Source organism: Garra rufa, chromosome 14 (genome assembly GCF_049309525.1).
Source record: "Garra rufa chromosome 14, GarRuf1.0, whole genome shotgun sequence".
Classification (NCBI taxonomy): Eukaryota; Metazoa; Chordata; class Actinopteri; order Cypriniformes; family Cyprinidae; genus Garra; species Garra rufa.
Window position 1 is genome coordinate 2,339,591 of NC_133374.1, and position 21,658 is coordinate 2,361,248.

The following is a 21,658-nucleotide window of genomic DNA, read 5'->3' on the forward strand; positions in this document are numbered from 1 at the left end:
TTAAATAAAATTAAAAGTATGAAAAAATTACAATAAAATAAATAAATAAAATGTAAATATTAGATGAAAAACATAAATATTCAAAATATTTTCGCTAATAGAAATAGAAATAAATAAAATATAAATATAAATTAGACAAAAAATATCTATATTAAACTCAAGTAGGGATGTAACGGTATCAAAACTTCACGGTACGGTAATACCTCGGTATGAATGACACGGTACGGTATTTATTGAATCATTTACAGGAAAAACAAAACTAATGAAGAGACTCGAAAAAAGTGCCAGAAGTGTTTATTAAACAGTTTACATGAACACTGAACATATCAATGGCATACGAATTAGCCATCTATCTGTAAACTTTTAAACAGGAACTTCAATTTTTCAATTTTAATAACAAAAAATTATTAAACCATGTAACCACGTTACTTTTTTTCGCAGTACTTTAGCCTACTTTGTGTAGTAACGAAAACATTCATTTCAGTGGAAAAATAAGTCCAAAACTCTGTTTTAACATTTTGAACAATAGGGCTCCACAATCTTTTGCTTTTTTTTCTTCTTGTGTGTTTTTATTTTTCTGATAATCAAATGAAAGAATAAACATTTATTTTTAATCAAATGAAAAATGAACCCTTTTAATTTTTGGCAAACAAACAGAGGTTTACTGTTAAAATCAATACATGGAAGAAAAATTATATTCAGTTTAAAACGTTTAAATAATAATTGTAGTATTTTTGTTCTACAATTAAGTGGTTAATCTTGTTGTAATATTTATTTTTTATCATATTGTTTTATGTAAATTATTTAAATAGGAATATATGCACACCTACATTATACTGTACAAAAGTAATACAAGACTAATATTGTTCTGTTACATGTTAAACCGTACTTTTATTTGGACAGGTTGCCGGAAAGTTTCTGTGTGTATACCGTAGTATGATATGATAGTTTTCTCAAATGAAACGGTAAAAGTGACACTCACAGCAGCTTTGGAGACTGAGTTATCTGTTCATGTGAGATGCAAAGGCCAAAAATAAGCGTGAGCGTCACGCGTGCTTCAGTATGAGTGTAGTAAAAAAAAAACGTGTCTCCTCCATTCATACACACAGAGGCAAACGGAACATGCAGGATTCATATTAAAACGGTCTTTCTCCATTTCAGTTTTCACAGACACTAGTCCATATCGCGATTTGAATTAAGTGACAGACCAACTTTTGATTTATTAATCCAATAATCGACAAATTCCGTGGCATTTCGCTCTATAGTAAATTCCGTTTTTATGAATGGAGTCCGCGATCCAGTCCGTGTTTTCTTGGAGGAGACATTGTAAACGCGTGACAGTGTAGAGACAGAAATGACATGCCTTCGTGTAAATAAGATAAATAACATAAGGCAATTTAGTTTGTTTAATAAAAGAACAATGTATAGACCTGTTCTATAGGAAAGATAACCTTAAATGACTTCTATTGTGATCTGGCGCTATATCGAAAATCAAATGAACTTGACGTTCAAGGGGGGCGGGCAACAGACCGCAAAGGATGACGGCCACACCTGGGCTGATGGGAATTGTAGTTCCCGCTACCTCCCGTTCGCTCCATTCGCCTGAGCAAACTTTTCTTAGAAGAACTATGGTTTTATCGAGTCATGCGACCACGGTAGTATCGAAAAAATTTGCTATTGCGGTACGACGGTATTTACAATACCGTTACATCCCTAACTCAAGTGTCAAAAAATGTTAATTAAAATAAAATAAAACATAAATAAATAAAACAATAAAATAAATTAAAACTTTAAATGAAACTTAGAAATGTCACATTGGCATCTAAGTGAAGTAATTGGTATACAATAAAATATGTTCAATAAAATAAAATAAAGTATCTGGATATATTTTTGCTAATAGAAATAAAGATAAAATATAAATATCAATATTAGACAAAAAAAAAAACAATCTAAAGAAACTCAGGTATCAAAAAAGTTAATTAAAATAATATAAAACATGTTAAAAATAATAATAATAATAATGGGGGAAAAAATGGAAAATAAAATAAATATAAATATCAACATTAGACAAAAAACAATAAAATAAATAAAGTATCAAAAAGTTAATTAAAATAATACAAAAAATGGTCAAATAAAATAAAAATAAACATCAAATAATTGCAAAACATTATGGAAAATAAAATAAGTAAAATATGATTATTAGACAAAAATGTAATCTAAATGAAACTCAAGAATAAAAAAAAGTTAAAATAAAATGTTAAAATAAAATGAAATAAAATAATGAATTAAAAACAAAAAATAAAACTTAGAAAAGACACCTTAGCATCTGAGTGAAACAGTAATTATCAGGAAATGAATAACTAAGACTGAACTTAAACTGAAATACAGAATAGTATTATATAGTCTTTTTTTTATTAATAAAAATGACAAAAGCAAAACACAATAACTTAAAGTGAAATAAAGTTAAATAAACTGAAAAAAGAAGAAGAAGAAAAACAATGCATGCAACTAAACAGTTAAATCACACAAAAAAAAAAAACCTTAACTTGTTTCTAGCTCAACTTGACAAAATGTTTCTTCTCCATTATTGAATAGAGTTTCATACTGGACAGAATAGAGTGTGTGCAACAATCTGTCATCACGACTGTCCTCCTGGTCTGCAGAAGGGTGGAAAGTTTTCCAGATTTCTGGAACATTCTCCAGGAGAAGAGAAAGAAAGACAGAGAGAAAGAGAGAGAGATGACAGTTTTCTCACCCACACAGCAAACTAAAGTCCTGCTCCACGTCAGTTCCCATGACAACATGGATATGTAGTGTGATTAGACACTGGACGGACACACACACACACACACACACACACACACACACTCATATTCACTATCTGAATGTGCACACTGCATACACTGAAATCTGCATTTATCCATTTGAAAAACACTATTTACTCTGAATCCAAACTCCTGTAGAGTTTCATTCTGTAGAACTGAAGCACTGGTGGGTTTGTAAAGTGCTAATACTCGTGTTCACGCCACAGCTCAGAAAAAAAAAAAAAAAAAAAAAAAAAACATGATTTGTGTTTTGTTTCATTCTCAGAAAGACCAACTTCATATTCGGAAAACGGCAACAGAGACGAGCTGGAAACTCATATGGAAATTTACAAGCAGCTTTGTGAACATGCGGCACACAGACCACTGTTATTTTGGTGCTATTATAGCTTTTATTCATTTTCTTTGTTTTTGTCATTTTATGTTTCTACATAGTCTCTTGACTTTTTCTATTCCTTATTTTCAGGATTTTTTTAGGGGTTCAAGCATGTAGCACTGAAACCCTATTGTAATTGTACGATGGTTTTTTAGTGCCATGTTCAAAACTAAAAAACATCTAAGATTACAAAAAGAGAACATTTTGTCGAAAGTCGAAATACTATGAGAATAAAGTCGAAATACTTAAAAAAAAATTCGAAATATTACTAGAATAAAGTTGAAATACTATGACAATAAAGTATAAACACTACCAAATACAATAATAAAAGTCAAAATACTAGGAGAATAAAGTTGAAATACTATGAGAATAAAGTCGAAATACTTAAAAAAAAAAAAATCAAAATATTACTAGAATAAAGTTGAAATACTATGACAATAAAGTATAAACACTACAAAATACAAGAATAAAGGTGGAAATACTGAGAATAAAGTTGAAATACTAAAAAAAACCCGAAATATTACTAGAATAAAGTTGAAATACTATGACAATAAAGTATAAACACTACCAAATACAATAATAAAAGTCAAAATACTAGGAGAATAAAGTTGAAATACTAAAAAAAAAAAAAAACGAAATATTACTAGAATAAAGTCGAAATACTAAAAAAAACGAAATATTACTAGAATAAAGTTGAAATACTATGAAATACTAAAATAATAAAAGTCAAAATACTATGAGAATAAAGTATAAATACTGCAAAATACTACAATAATAAAAGTTTAAATACTATGAGGAAAGTCAAAATACTACAAGAATAAAAGTCAAAATACTAGGAGAATAAAGTTGAAATACTATGACAGTAAAGTATAAATACTGCAAAATACTACAATAAAAGTCAAAATACTACAAGAATGAAAGTTTAAATAATACAAAAAGTTTAAATACTACAAGAATAAAAGTCAAAATACTAGGAGAATAAAGCCGAAATACTACGACAATAAAGTATAAATACAGCAAAATACTACAATAATAAAAGTCGAAATACTACAAGAATAAAAGTTAAAATACTACAAAAAGTTTAAATACTACAAAATACTACAAGAATAAAAGTTAAAATACTACAAAAAGTTTAAATACTACAAAATACTACAAGAATAAAAGTCAAAATACTAGGAGAATAAAGTCGAAATACTATGACAATAAAGTATAAATACTGCAAAATACTACAATAATAAAAGTCAAAATACTAGGAGAATAAAAGTTAAAATACTACAAAAAAGTTTAAATACTACAAGAATAAAAGTTAAAATACTACAAAAAGTTTAAATACTACAAAATACTACAAGAATAAAAGTCAAAATACTAGGAGAATAAAGTTGAAATACTATGACAATAAAGTCGAAATATTTCAAAATATAGTTGAAATACTATGAGAAAAGTCAAAATACTAGGAGAATAAAGTCGAAATATTTCAAGAATAAAGATGAAATACTACAAAATACTATTCGAAAAAAGTTGAAATACTACAAAAATTAAGTTGAAATGTTTTGAGAATTTTAATCGTAGAAATTAAAGATATAATAATTTTATATTGCACATACAAAGGTTCGGATTGAGAGCACCAGGAGAAGTTGTCAGGCCATCCGAAATTTATTTGAGTATTGTTGCGTCCGAGCGGCCACATCTTAATGTCTTTGATTGCATTAGTTATTCGTGTAATATAAAAAGTCTCAGCTTTATTCTGGTAATTTCAATTTAATTATCAAAATATTACGACTTTAATCTTGTGTATTGTATAATTCAGTGCCATTGTATAATTGTTAGAATGGTCACGGATCAGCGATCATGCAGACCAAACCGTAAGTCACAGAGAATTGAAAATTGGAGGGATGCTAGTACTCACGCCTTCTACAACATCACCAAGGCTCACCCCAATCGGCCTGATGGGGGCGCTATATTTTCGTGTAAATTTGGATATTTTAAAAGCCTACTTTTGCAAACTAGTCCTATGTTTTTCAGCCAATAGTAACCAAACCAGTGCAGAAACACTCACCGTCACAAAGGGACACCAAAACATTCAAAAGCAGCAGGGCCACTTTTAGTAAAATGCCTATAACTCCTTAATGGAATGAGATATCCAACAACCTCTTATGTAAGAGCTCAATCTGAAGCCACAGGACAAAAAATGGCAGAGTTTAGCCACTTGGTGGCACTATAAGGAGGGAAAAAACATAAAAATGGCTATACCTATGCAACCATTTGTCATATCAACATGAAAATCGTTGTGCACAGTCTTGGGCTAAAGTGCCCCAAGTGTCAAAAAAAAAAAACATGGCCACCATTGGCCAACAAAGTTTAAGCACCTGTTAGACAAGATTAACAGAAGCCACTTGAAACAAATCTGGGTGGGGGTCTGTTTCATGCATCGCCCCAAAGGTCTGAGAAATTAAAGGAAGCTGCAAATGGGAGGCGATTTCGCATTTTTCGAGGACATAAACGATTGTACGTCACAAAGTTTTTCACACATACATGCAATATTCATATCATATGACAGAACCCCTCATACTGGACAACTCTGCCTCTAGAATCACTGCTGTCAATCAAATCATTTGTTAAATAATTGAGATGTAAAACAAAATACTTTTGCAAACTAGTCCTGGGTTTTTCGCCCAAAAAAAAAAAAAAAACACTGCAGTTGCAATTGCCTGAACCCGAACTCTTCAGACTCTATTGTCTGAAATCTGAACTCAATTATTATCAAAAAAAAAAAAATAATAATAAAATAAATAAATAAAAATGCTGGAATTTACCTCTGGGAAGCTATAATGGGGTTGTTTTGGAAAAGGGGCCAAATTTACCCCAAGTCTTATACCTCCGGTTTCACAGACAAGGCTTAAGTCTAATCCCAGACTAAACTGTAAATCTGAGCTGTTTTAACTGAAAGAAATTTGCACTAACTGATCTTAAAATATGTCAGTGTCTTTGTTTTGCCTCTAGACGCACACCAGTAATGTTTTTTTTTTTTTTCCAGGTAAAGTTAATAAAAATTACTTAAATGTCCTAAATGAACTATTTCCTAATCCTGGTTTAAGCTAAGCCCTGTCTGTGAAACCGGGCCATAAAGCCTAAAGGAAAAGTCAAAACTTCATGAAACCTGGTGAACACTCACAGAGGAATTATAATGATTTCTGAAGGATCGAGTGACACTGAAGACTAGAGTAATGATGCTGAAAATCCAGCTTTGATCACAGATATATATTTCATTTGAACAGATATTTATGTAGACAACAGCTATTTGAAATCCTAAAAAAAAAATCAGTATTTATATTACTTTTTGTAAGTAAAGGCATCTTCAGTGACCCTAAACTTTTGAAGCGAATGCATTGCATGAAGACGACCTTAGAAAGAAATTAATCATGATGAAGAGTAAATAACGACTTCTGAATGGAGTATATCTCCTGTGATCATTGAGAAATGATTGTGATGAGCAAACTTTTGTCTGTGTGTGTGTGTCTTTCATGTTTTGTCCGTGGTGTGATGTAAATGTGTTTTTTCTCATGCTAATGTCTGATGAAAGCGCAGTGTTTCTGATAAATGGCTTTACTCTGCACACCTGCACACGTCTAATGGCATTCAGGTGTTCACGTCTCTATTCTCCCATGCCGCTCTTTTGTTTCTGACCTGTAGCTCTGATCAATGAGGGTTAAACGTGTTTTTCCTCTCTGAGCGTTACTGCGCCCAAAATAACTGCATTCAAGGGTGTTGCGTTATTATCGCATGACAACAAATGAATTTCAATGCGTTTCCGGTGCCCGTGTGTGAAAGCGCTGAATAATGAACAGATATTGTGTGTGAATCAAATATGCATGTAGAGTTTCAATTTTACTTTTGTCAGGAATTCATGCACAAATACAACATTTTACAGTCTTTTACATTTAAATATGCTCTTCAGTTCAGGTGTGAACAATTATCTGTGAAAAAGCACAAATATTTAAGCCATTTTCACAGAGTTACAGTGGTAACTGAAATATTTCATGGCGTTTTAAATATAAGGATTGAATTTGTGAATAATTTACTGCTGCAAGTCTCAGGCGATTCACAAAAACTTCTTCTATTGGAGCACAATTCATGTGGCTCAAAGACTTTAAGATGTCCCCATCAAACGTAATTTACAAAAGTGATTTTATGTCTATAGAAAGCACATTAAATGTAAGTAAAGTATCTACTTTTAAGGTTTCAAATAGGTTTTGGAGAATAAAATGTCAACATTTGGTTTAAATAATGTAACATTGTCATTCAGTGCAACAATATTTTTGTAAAAATTTAAACACCATGCTTATTCTGACTTGTACATATTAAAATATATAAAAGAATAAGGGAGCATATTAAATTCGATTGTGTTTTAAATGAGTAAAATAATCTTACTCACAAATGGGCAAAACCTAGGATAGCGGCACATTTCATTTTAAATCGGTTAATTATTTAAGTCAGATATATTTCGGAACAGAACATTTGTGCTTCTTTTGTAAAATAAAGCAAACAAACAGGATGTGCATTCTGTCATCTCGGTTCTCCATTTCCTTTTCGCGAAATTGTTTGCAGAGCACTACGCCTTACATGTTTTAAATCTGTTAATTTCAGTCAGATATATTTCGCAACAAAACTTTTGTGCTTTTGTAAAATAAAGCAAACAAACAGGATGCGTATTCTGTCATCTCGGTTCTCCGTTTCCTTTCTGCAAATATGTTTGTGGAGCGCCATGCCTCACATCCGTTTTAAAATCAGTTAATTATTTAAGTCAGATATATTTTGCAAAAGAACATTTGCGCTTTTGTAAAATAAAGCAAACAAATAGGATGCGCGTTCTGTCATCTTGATTCTCTGTTTCCTTTCTGCAAAGTTGTTTGCAGTGTGCTTCGCCTCGTTCATTTTAAATTAAATCAGTTAATTATTTAAGTCAGATATATTTTGCAACAAAACTTTTGTGCTTTTGTAAAATAAAGCAAAAAAACAGGATGCACTTTGTCATCTTGGTTCTCTGTTTCCTTTCTGCGAACTTGTTTGCAGAACACTACGCCTCATTCTTTTAAATCAGTTAATTATTTAAGTCAGATATATTTCACAACAGAACATTTGTGCTTTTGTAAAATAAAGCAAACAAACAGGATGCACATTCTGTCATCTCGGTTCTCCGCCGCGCCTCACATTTATTTTAAATCAGTTAACTGTTTAAGTCAGATATATTTAGCATAGAACAGATATATTTACGTCACATATATTTCGCGACAGAACATTTGTGCTTGTATAAAATTTGTTCATTTTAAATCGGTTAATTATTTAAGTCATACATATTTTGCAACAAAACATTTGTGCTTTTGTAAAATAAAGCAAACAAACAGGTCCATGTTCTATCATCTCGGTTCTCTGTTTCCTTTCTGCAAATTTGTTTGTGGAACGCTGTGCCTCACATTCGTTTTAAATCTGTTAATTATTTAAGTCATACATATTTTGCAACAAAACATTTGTGCTTTTGTAAAATAAAGCAAACAAACAGGATGCACATTCTGTCATCTCGGTTCTCCGCCGCGCCTCACATTTATTTTAAATCAGTTAACTGTTTAAGTCAGATATATTTCGCATAGAACAGATATATTTACGTCACATATATTTCGCGACAGAACATTTGTGCTTGTATAAAATAAAGCAAACAAACCGGACGCACATTCTGTCATCTCGGATCTCCGTTTCCTTTCCATTAACTTTTTTGTGGAGCGTCACATCTCACGTTCATTTTAAATCGGTTAATTATTTAAGTCATACATATTTTGCAACAAAACATTTGTGCTTTTGTAAAATAAAGCAAACAAACAGGATCCATGTTCTGTCATCTCGGCTCTCTGTTTCCTTTCTGCAAATTTGTTTGTGGAACGCTGTGCCTCACATTCGTTTTAAATCTGTTAATTATTTAAGTCATACATATTTTGCAACAAAACATTTGTGCATTTGTAAAATAAAGCAAATAAACAGAATGCACGTTCTGTCTTCCTGCGACCTATATTTGGCCTGTAGTCAGGTTCATGCAGAAACTTGTAAGCAATGTTGAGGCATCACCGTTTAGTGACGTCACTGAATGTTCAGGGAAAACTGAAGTTGTATTGTTAGTGTCGATCACAGTGCCTTTTAACTGCTGTTTTGGAACTGGCAATTATTTATTTACAAATGAAGCACTGATACAAGCATATTTATTTTTCTGCAATCATACACTTTGTGCACAGTGAAAAGCACTTTTTTTCTTAGCTTGTGCATTTAGCCCTGTTGTACCCTAAAGAAAAACCGATGTGCCGACCTGGACCTTCCTCGTGCATCAGAAACACTCCTAACATCAAACATCTACATGTGAAAGACACACACCAGAGATAGAATGGAGTGTGCAAACAACTGCAGAGCTGAAGTGCTGCTGAGGATGGATCAGATGATAATCCTCCGTCGGGTCAGGAACGACGCTGAGAGGGTCGCCACTCGCCGTTGGAGCAAACGGAGTGATTTCTCCGAGATACCGCCTCAATTTCCCCTCGCCGATCGCTCAAGAACATCTGTTTATCTACACGAATGCAGCCGCTTTAATGAGAGCCTTTATTAAGCTCCTGCGTGTCATTTCTGAGAGCAGCTCTGGCAAAAAATAAATTTATACATTTCCAATTGAAAAAGTGAGCGATGATTGACCAATGCAAAACTTTTCGAAAGTGTCACAAAAATGTGGCTGATTTAGGCTAATAAGTTACGGTTCCATGAATACATCAGTGATGTAATGATCAACCAGCTGACGTCCGAATTTGGTTTCCCCGGGCAACCTGAAATAAAACTGTCAATCACTGCAAGCGGCCAATTAATTAGAGAGGGGGAGGAGTGGGTGAATCTCGCTTCAGAGGGAGGCGGTGCTGTGGATTTGATTGACAGCATGACTACAGAGCCATTAGCAGGATGAGGATGAAAGATAAACGTTTCTATTGAGCACACATACGCTTACACGAAAGAAAGTGCTTTGATTTTGGTCGATCCTGTATGTTTTGATGGTAGAAAGCTACGAATGTATGATATACCCAGAGATACGGGAGCAGAGGTCGGATGTGATGGACGTGTGCCGTTATTCAGAGAGAAGAGAGAAAAGGAAAGCGCTCGATTCTGACATTTCTCAGCGCACGAATCCGTTGGTTCATCAGGGTTGAGAGTGAATCTGATGACAGCGACTGACACGATCACAACATCGGTTCATGAGAAGAGCAAACGCACAAAGAGACTGACAGGAAACAAGATGTTCAGACGCGTGAACATTACGGACGGACATAAAACTGAATCCAACAGGACGACTGGACCAGATCACAGCATCAATAGTTCATTTGATATAAAACAGAAACTGACTCACACAGAAAAACACAACTAGACACTACTGACTCTCTGATTTACACTAAAAACATAAGAGCTTTCACAAAACAACAAGATTTAGTCAATATATTCTTCTGATCTTGTCTTGTCTGTTGTGTAGATACCAGTGTTATTAGAGTATTACTGAGATATCAGCAGTTATTATATTTTTTTGTGTTTGTGTCATTTTATAAAAAATATATATATATATAAAAAATATATTATATTGTTTTTTTTTAGCAAGACAAAATTGCAGCATATTTATTTCAATATTACTTTTTTGTGCCATTTAATTAATTTATTTAAATAATGATTATACACTGTAATTGGCATCAATACTGTTAATGAAATAAACTGTGGAATTTTTATATTTAAATTTTCCATTCCAATTTTAGTTAGTTTCATTTATTTTTGTGTTTTTGTTGTTTTTAAAAATATTAATATATATATAAAAATATATATTAATATATTGTGTTTTTACAAAGACAAAATTGCAGTATTTTTTCCAATATTACTTTGTGTTATTTAATTAATTTATTTGTTTATATAATGATTATACATTGAAATTGGCATAAATACTGTTAGTAAAATAAAATTTTGAATTTGTATATTTTCCATACTGTATATCCATATATCCATATATAAATACATAATTATATTGTGTTTCATAAAAAAAAAACAAAGTTTGTTTTTATAAAACAAAGTTTCTGTATATTTTTTCAATATTACTAATTTAATACACACACACACACCTATATAGACCTGATACTGTAAATAAAATTTTAATGTTAAATTATTAATTGTCAAAATGTTATATATATATAACTGTTACAATTTACATTATATATTATGCACTAGAAATGATAAATTATAATATAAGTATTTATAATATTACTATATCTATCTATCTATCTATCTATCTATCTATCTATCTATCTATATATATATTATAATATAAAAATAATAAATTATAATGTCTCAATATATAAATTAGAATTGATATTGTAAATAAAAATATTTTATTTTTTAATGATTAATTGTCAAAATGTCATAAATATAACTGTTTTAATTTAAATATTTATGCACTACAAAAATGTTTATTGCTTTGTGTGCTGGAGGTTTTACTGAGACAAATGTGTTGTGTATGTGGTATTTAAGCCAATAAATCCCAATATGATTATGATTTTTTTCAAGGACAACTGTTATTTAATATTTTAAATAGCCTACCCTCTATAAGAAAAATTTATTTTTGAGAACTCAGTAGCTTCCATCCCAGTTCCCATTTATTGTAAGTAAAAGAGCTGATCTTTTCTATACAGTAAAATGCTGATAAACAAGATCTTTAACAAAACTTCACAATGGCGAAAAAAATAATCACAGTCACATAACATCCGCCCGCGGGAGTAGCTGGAGCTCCATCTCCCCCTCGCTGGAGGAAATGGGTGGAGATAGACACCTAACCACACCCTAACCCTACCCCTTACCCCATCCCTAAACATAACTCCACCCATTTGTTTCCACAGAGGTGGAGCTGGAGGTCATTTGGCTCTGCAGTGAGCAGTATTTGCAGCCCACAGGTGATTATAGCATAAGCCCCGCCCCTTACCTGATCTTGCCCTCCGACGGCACCTCATGGGGCAGATCCTCACACCGCAGCCGAGACTCCGCCTCCAACAGGTACACGAACACACACTCCTGAAAAACATGGGAGAAAAGCAGATTTGAGAGCGCAGTCCAACTCCTGACAGTCGTGATCCATCATAATTCTGTTTACACGCACTGGATTATGTGCGCTTAGAAACCAGAGCTGAGGCCCGTCCGCAATCTCTCCGCCTGTCATTCGGCCTCGGTGAGGTTAATCAAATGCAAAGTACCGTCGTCATGCCACAGGCTTCACTAATCGCCGCGCTGACAGAGCGCCGCAACCCTAATTAGACTCCAGCGGTACTTACAGAATGTCAGCGCCCGCGGCTGCCGGAGAACCGGAGCGGCCGTTACCTTGGCGATCGGATCGTGCGGCGAACTGGATTGGTCCTGTTCATTTGTCAGAAATGTCAAGGGAAGTTTTCGACATGATTCCTCGACCTCTCTTCAGCGCCGTTATAAACCCTAGTGAGCGGCTGCTCGCTGTCTACACAGGCAGCTGTCTTCTGAGGGAGCATGTGAAAAGACCCTAATAAGTGATGCTTTATATAGAAACGAATAAAAATGGAACAAAACTGAACTCTTCAACTATTCCAAGTTTGACTTAAATGTGCTGCAAAGCCAACGATGCCATCAACGATGCAATCAAGCTTAAAATGACCGTCTATTTTTAATTAAACTACTATTTATTAATAATTTGGCTGTCTTTTCTTTAACCAAAGATCTGTCATCCTAAAACAGTCAAAACAGCACCCCTATGTTCATCCTATGTGTCATGTGTTCTCTTAAGATGTAAATTGATTTTGTTTTTATTTATCTTTTTGTTAACCTGGCAACACATCCTTTACTAAATCAAAAGATTCACGAACCCACTCTGAACGAAGTTCGGATTTTTGTCAAATGATCCACGACCCAAACTCCCGCTTCAAATGATTCACAATCCGCTCTCTAAAGTTGAGATCTAAATCAAATGATTTGCGATTTGCGCACCGAACCTACGATCCAATTCAACTGATTCGAGTTCCGAAATTCCGATTCAAATGATTCGATCTACTCTCTGAACCTCTGATCCAATTCAAATGATTCAAGTTCCAAAGTTCAGATTCAAATGATTCGCAATCCACTCTCCGAACCTCCGATCCAATTCAAATGATTCATGTTCTGAAATTCCGATTCAAATGATTCATGTACCGAAATTCCGATTCAAATGATTCGCAATCCACTCTCCGAACCTCCGATCCAATTCAAATGATTCATGTTCTGAAATTCAGATTCAAATGATTCGCAATCCACTCTCCGAACCTCCGATCCAATTCAAATGATTCATGTTCTGAAATTCCGATTCAAATGATTCATGTTCCGAAATTCCGATTCAAATGATTCGCAATCCACTCTCCGAACCTCCGATCCAATTCAAATGATTCATGTTCTGAAATTCAGATTCAAATGATTCGCAATCCACTCTCCGAACCTCCGATCCAATTCAAATGATTCATGTTCTGAAATTCCGATTCAAATGATTCGTAATCCACTCTCCGAACCTCCGATCCAATTCAAATGATTCATGTTCTGAAATTCAGATTCAAATGATTCGCAATCCACTCTCTGAACCTCCGATCCAATTCAAATGATTCGAGTTCCGGAGTTCCGATTCAAATGATTCACCATCTACTCTCCGAACCTCTGATCCAATTCAAATGATCCGCGAACCGCCCTCCGAAGTTCCGATTCAAATGATTCCTGTTTCGCTCTCCAAAGTTATGATTTAAATGATTCCCAATCGAGTGGCTGCTTGCTGTCTACACAGGCGGCTGTCTTCTGAGGGAGCGTGTGAAAAGACCCTAATAACTGATGCTTTATATAGAAACGAATAAAAATGGAGCAAAACTGAACTCTCCAACTGTTCCAAGTTTGACTTAAATGTGCTGCAAAGCCAACGATGCCACAATCAACCTTAAAATGACCGTCTATTTTTAATTAAACTGCTATTCATTAATCATTTGGCTGTCTTTTCTTTACCCATAGAGCTGTCATCCTAAAACAGTCAAAACAACACCCCTATGTTCATCCTATGTGTCATGTGTTCTCTTAAGATGTAAATTGATTTTGTTTTTATTTATTTTTTTGTTAACCTGGCAACACATCCTTTACTAAATCAAAAGATTCACGAACCCACTCTGATCGAAGTTCGGATTTTTGTCAAATGATACACGACCCAAACTCCCACTTCAAATGATTCGAGATCCACTCTCTAAAATTGAGATCTAAATCAAATGATTTGCGATTTGCGCGCCGAACCTACAATCCAATTCAAATGATTCGAGTTCCGAAGTTCCGATTCAAATGATTCGAGTTCCAAAGTTCCGATTCAAATGATTCGCAATCCACTCTCCGAACCTCCGATCCAATTCAAATGATTCATGTTCTGAAATTCCGATTCAAATGATTCATGTTCCGAAATTCCGATTCAAATGATTCATGTTCCGAAATTCCGATTCAAATGATTCGCAATACACTCTCCGAACCTCCCATCCAATTCAAATGATTCATGTTCTGAAATTCCGATTCAAATGATTCATGTACCGAAATTCCGATTCAAATGATTCGCGATCCACTCTCCAATGTTCGGATCTTTGTGAAATGATTCACGACCCAAACTCCAGATTCAAATGATTCGCCATCTGCGTCCTGAAGTTCCGATTTAAATGATCCGCGTTCCGAAGCAAATGACCCTAATAAGTGATACTTTATATAGAACCAAACAGAAATGGAACAAACTGAACTCACAAATTATTCCAAGTTTGACTTTAATGTGCTGCAAAGTCAACCATGCCATAATCACAAATGATGAAATCATCTATTTTCATTAAATTACTATGAATACTTAATCTACTCAACATTAAATCTAAAATTAAAGTAGTAAAATGAATGCTTAATATTTAAGGTGTGATTTTAAAATGTAATTTTAACACTTAATTGTAATACTTAATATACTTAAAAATAAATGTAAATTAAAAGTAAATGTAAATGTAAATATTAAATACTTAAGCATTAATTTTAGCTCTTAATTTCACTTAATTTTAATACTTAATCTATTTCAACTGTAAAAATTATTTAATACATAATTATTAATTTTAACATCTATTTCATCACTTAACATGCTTAAAATTACTTATTAAAAGTTAAAGTGTTAAATTGAATACTTAAGTATTAATTTGAACACTGAATTAATACTAAATCTAAAAATAAATTAGTAAAATGAATGATTAATATTTAAGGTGTGATTTTAAAATGTAATTTTAACACTTCACTTCAATACTTAATACTTAATATTAAATGTAGAAATTAAGTGTTAAAATGAATACAGAATACTTAAGCATTCATTTTAACACTTACGCAACAAGTACACTTTAACACTTGAGTAACATTTAAGTAAGTAATGTTAAGATGTTTTAAACTAAAATACGAGTCTATAATGCATAATAACTTATAGTAAATACTTAAGCATTAATTTTAGCTCTTAATTTCACTTTATTTTAATACTTAATTGAATCTATTTCAACTGCGAAATTTTAAAACTTAATATTAACACTTAATTTTAATACTTAATGTACTTAAAATTAAATGTAAAAAGTAAGTGTTAAATTTAAAACCGAATACTTAAGCATTAAACACATACGTAACAAGTACGTTTTAACACTTAAGTAACATTTAAGTGATGTTAAGACGTTTTTAACTAAAATACGAGTCCATAATAACTTAAATACTAAATACTTAAGCATTCATTTTAACTCTTAAGTATTCAATTGACCACTGAACTTTACCACTTCATTTTTAGATTTAAGTATGTTAAGTATTCAATTTAAAATGAAGTGGTAAAATGAATGCATAATATTTAAGGTGTGATTTTAAAATTTAATTTTAACACTTAATTTTAAGGCTTGATATACTTAAAATTAAATGTAAAAAGTGTTAAAATGAATACTGAATACTTAAGCATTAATTTTAACACTTACATAACAAGAATGTTTTGACACTTAAGTAACGTTAAGACGGTTTTAACTAAAATAAGTCCTTTTCCTCCAGTGAAAAGGTTGTCTGGTCTGAATCAGGAGAGAAATCTGCACAGATCAAGCACCGTTTACAAGACAAAACAGCTCTAAACAAATATGTGGCTGGATTTTGAAGCATTATTATGGATTATGGACTTGTCTTGATGGTTTTGCTTAAGCTTATGTCTTCAAGATGTTAACTGATGGACTGGAGTGGTGTGGATGTTTTTATCAGCTGTTTGGACTGTCATTCTGACGGCACCCATTCACTCCAGAGGATCTATTGGTGAGAGTGATGGAATCTATGGTTTCTATTCATCCTAATCTTGGATAGCCTGAGGATGAGCACATTTTCAGATAATTCAGTCAACTAGATTTGCTGCAGTGGAGAAAATCAGCGAATAACTGCAAAGTAAATCTGCTCTATACATTAAACAATTTCCCCTTCAGACTGTTCGACAGAAAAGCTTGTTTGCATGATATATAAACTTGGAGCAGACATTTGCCAGAATGCTATTTTTGCAAAGGATCACACATCTGCAGGAATAAAACGGGATAATTCAGAACATGTGACGGCTGGTAAACAAAAAGAGCCGCTGAGATCAAACACAGCTAAAGCCATTATCATGCCGAACGCTTGTGCTGTACATTACTGATCCGACTTAATTTATTTATGAATATTAAAGACATAACAGGCCATTAACTACATGAAAATATGCTTAAATTAAACATGAAATGTTTTATAAGTACAGCATTAAATATGAAACAGAACTGCGAGATGAACGAGTTTGTGTGTGATGCTGTCAGCTCCCGTTTGAGGCGTCCTTGAGTGTGTTTCGCTGTTGGAAAATAATCAATAAAAGAAACAGCACTCAGATATGACTGCGTCAGTGTGTGTGTGTGTGTGTGTGTGTGTGTGTGTGTGTGTGTGTTCAGCACTCAAAACACTCCTGAGACTCCAGCAAATGTAACATCAATAAACCCTACAGGAGAATCTATTTTCCCTCTCTCTCTGAAAAGACACTCAGAATGCTGATGAAGTCTGGAGCGGCGGATCCTCCGGGTGAATCCGAATGAGATTTGACCCTGCCGTCTCACCGTACATGTGGCGAACATCTGAATCTGATCAGACGGCGCTGAATGATTTCTCCACTGTGAAATCAAACAATCATGTGCTTCCTGTCGCTTCGTATCTCAGCGCAGAGAAGCACTAACTCTGTTATTGAACACGGAGAGAAAACCTCGACTGGAAAGCATTTCATTGACCTGAAGGGAGATGTCGGTCACATCTGAGGGGCTTTCTGAAGAGCGAAGGTTGTGTTGAACATGAAAAACACTGCATTACATCTTTTTCTTTTGAGGAACTAGAATCAAATCAATCAGTTGGAAGGTGTTTGAAGTCGGTTCAGTGTTTGTTTTGGAGACTGAAGGTCAAGTTTAACTTTTCTTACTTAGACTTGGTATTGTTTCCAGCCAAAATATCTAGAAATTCTTAAATCAAGACAGATTTGAGACAAGTTTTCACAAAAAACAAGTCAAAATTAAACTTTATTTCTAACAGAAAACAAGATTATTTTTCTTATCCCATTGGCAGATTATTTTGCTTGTTTCGAGCAATAAAGCACTTAAATATTGGATATATGTGGAATTTTATTCTGCCATAAAATACAATAATAATAATAATAATAATAATTTGGACTTTTTTCTTATTTACTAAATAAGCAAAATGACACAAGATATGTATTCTTGGTTCCAATATTCATAATATTCAATACATAATTATTCATTTTACCACCTATTTTACCACCTATTTCACCACTTAAATTTGATTGAATACTTAATATAGTTAACATTAAATCTAAAAATATAATAAAATGAATGCTTAATATTTAAGGTGTGATTTTACAATTTAATTTTAACACTTCATTTGAATACTTAATAAACTTCAAATTAAATGTAAAAAGTAAGTGTTAAAATGAATACTGAATAATAAAAAACAAGTCAAAATTAACTAAGCTTTTGCTTAAAATAAGCAAAAAAAAATCTACTAAAGCTTAATTTCAAACAGAAAACAAGATTATTTTTCTTACCCCATTGGCAGATTATTTAGCTTGTTTTAAGCAAAAACACACTTAATTTTGACTTGTTTTTTTTTTTTTTTTCAAAAAACAAGACAATTTTTACTTTCTTGATTTAAGAATTTTTTAGATTTACTTGAAATTAAGTAATTATTTTAATTCATATTAAGTGGTAAAATAAATAATGTGTGATTTTAAAATTTTATTTTAAAACTTAAATTTTAATACCTAATATACTTAAAATTACAATGTAAAAAGTAAGTGTTAAAATCAATAGTGAATAAGTAACATTTAAGTAACTTTAAAAAAAGTAAATTAAGTGCATTTTGCTTATCTACTAAATTTGTCTTTTTAACTAGAAACAAGACAAAACTACTAAGTAAGAAAAGCCTATTTATTTTACTTTACTTCACTTCACTACAATGGTAGAAACAAGCTACACTACCGTTAAAAACTTTGGGGTTACTGAGATTTTTCAATAATTACTTTTATTTCTCAGGGATGCATTAAATTGATCAAAAGTGTCCGTAAAGACTTTTATAATGTTGCAAAAGATTTCTATTTTAAATAAATGCATTTTTTTAATTAACCTGTGAATCCTGGAAAATAAAATGTATCACATTTTGACACTAACATTGTGCAGCACAACTGTTTTCAACATTGATAATAATCAAAAAAGTTTCTTGTGCAGCAAATCAGCATATTAGACTGATTTCTAAAGAATCACTGAATACTGGAGTAATGATGCTTAAAATTCAGCTTTGAATCACAGAAATAAATTACATTTGAACAGATATTCATACAGAAAGCAGGTATTTTAAATGTAATAATATTTTAAAATTTGTACTATATTTTTATCAAATAAATGCAGGCTTTACTGAGCCCAAACTGTTGAACACTAATGTGTTTTATGTGTGTGTGAATGTTTCATACCACGTTTGGCAGGACGACTCTGAGCACATCTTTGATGGTCGTCTGAAGACTGCTGACGTCAACAACGGAGGCCAACTGTAGCAATGCATCCTGGGAAAATAAAAACACAGACACATAAACAAATAAATAAATAATTTATATTGCCCATGCACCATCTGAAGGTTCAAAGGTTAATGAATACTCTGGAAATATAGCTATGATGAGTTTAACCCTGAGCCTCTGGAAATGTCAAGCCATTAAGGAAATGAATGCTGCCGTCTCCCATTTTCTATCATTGAAGCTTCTGGCACATGCATGATCACCCATCTCTCTTTGAAGATGTTAGGGGGTTTGACCTTTGACCTCCAGTACCCCGACCCTGTCAGCACGACTCATTAGCGCTTCCACTTAACCCGGGAAATCGATAACGGGAAGAGCCATTAACCAGCGAGAAGAGCGAGACACGCAAGAGAGAAACGCTTTTAGCAAATGAGCATTGAATGCATCAGTGGATTCAATGCTGTGAACTAATTAACTAAAGTTAACGACGCTACTAACTTGACAGTCATCCTGGAAATACAGTCATTTTTCCTAAAATGTGATTTTTTTTCCCCAAAAAGCCTCACATGTAGTCATATTTTTAAACAACTAATAAAAAATATGGGTAGCAATTACGGGGCCAAGCACTAGACAAGCAAGGCATCAGAGCAACTGAAGCAATGAGTAATCGAAGCCAATTTAAGATGATTTTTGTCAAAATGGCGCAAAAAAAAAAAAAATCATTAAAACAACCAATAGTAATATGATTTATTGGGTTAACGCTTTTGACCAATAGGTGGCACTGTTATCAAGTCGATGTGGTGTATTTAGTGTGTATCTGACTTGATTTTGGTGAAAATCGGACCAACGATCATGATTAATGAATGGTGTATTACTCTTGCTCAATAGGTGGCGCTGTTACCAAATTGGTGAGGTGTGGTCAGTGTGATGTGACAATGGCACATACAAAGTTTGGTGTCAATATGTCAAAGCTTTGCAGAGATACAGCCTCAGATGCAGTTTGGCATCTTTGCAGCAAATTCATTGATGCGTTAAACGGAAACCGTTCGATATATTGGAAAAAACCAAAACATTTTTCCAGCATGGTCTGAAGATGATCTGAGTCAAATTTGGTGAAAATTGGACCATCGGTCTAGGAGTACGAAAAAGTGGGTTTTGAACATTAATAAAAATTTAATATCTCCTGATCACTAGGTGACTCTGTGCAGAAACTGCGCAGGTAGCCTGAGGTCATGCTTGTTATAACACACAACAAGTTTGATCTCAAAATGTCAAACCGTTGCAGAGATGTAGCCTGACATCCATTTTAGCGTGCTTTTCGTCAAATTTGTTTGTACGTTAATTGAAAATAGTTTGACTAATTAACTTGAATTCCATAACATATTACCAGCATGGTCTGAAGATGATTTGAGCCAGTTTTGGTGCAAATCAGACAAACTGGCTAGAAGGAGTTCGAAAAAGTAGGTTTTGGACATTAATCAAAATAGCGGAAAGGAAGTTTGGCTAATTTTGGCTGGTGTCGATGTTCTCGGCATGAAAATATATTGAGATCACTTTACTTACAATAGGTCAATTTAATCAGTGTTATTAGCATTTTTTCTCTTTAAACACATCTCTTTATAACTTTTGTCCACAAAGTGGCACTGCCCCCAAACTCTTTGAGTACTGTCAGAGCATGTGGCGAACATACAGTACGCCAATGCATTTATAAAATATAGCATTTTACGATAAAATTAAAAATGGCAGACACCCAAAAAGGCTGACTTTGGAAATTTAGGTATGGTTCGAATTGCCTTGCTCCTCCAAATCTAAAGAGGGCTGTGTATTTGGCCAAACCATTTAGAAGTTATAGGCAAAAACAGCCATTTTTCATATCTCTTGGCCACTAGGTGGCGCTGTGCAGAAACTGTGCAGGTAGCCTCAGGTCATGCTTGTTATAACACACACCAAGTTTGGTCTCAATATGACAAATCATTGTGGAGATATAGCCTCACATCCATTTTTGTGTGCATTTCGTCAAATTCATTTGTGCATTATTCGAAAACAGTTTAACTAATCAACTTGAATTCCATAACATCTTGCCAGCATTGTCTAAAGATGATCTGAGCCAGTTTTGGTGAAAATAAGTCAAACTGTCTAAGACGAGTTCGATTTTTTAATTTTGGAGTCCATTTGATTTAGCATGATCCAAGGATTCAGAGGAAAAACGTTTATGAAACATGATTAAAATTTTGGACAAGTGGTGGCGCTAGAGAGTTTGCACTAGAGACTCCAAACTTGCCATGGTTA

At 33.2% G+C, this 21,658-nt stretch overlaps 1 protein-coding gene across 4 annotated transcripts in view; it reads right to left on the minus strand.

Moving 5' to 3' along the window:
• The window catches only part of pde2a (phosphodiesterase 2A), a 255,223-nt gene that overhangs the window by 65,520 nt on the left and 168,045 nt on the right, over nucleotides 1-21,658 (minus strand). For all 4 annotated transcript variants that reach the window (XM_073817601.1, XM_073817604.1, XM_073817602.1 and 1 more), the window contains 2 exons: nucleotides 19,331-19,420; nucleotides 12,230-12,318 (listed from right to left, as the gene is read on the minus strand). In XM_073817601.1, coding sequence (XP_073673702.1) covers nucleotides 12,230-12,318; nucleotides 19,331-19,420 — 179 coding nt within the window. The remainder of the gene's footprint in view (nucleotides 1-12,229; nucleotides 12,319-19,330; nucleotides 19,421-21,658) is intronic.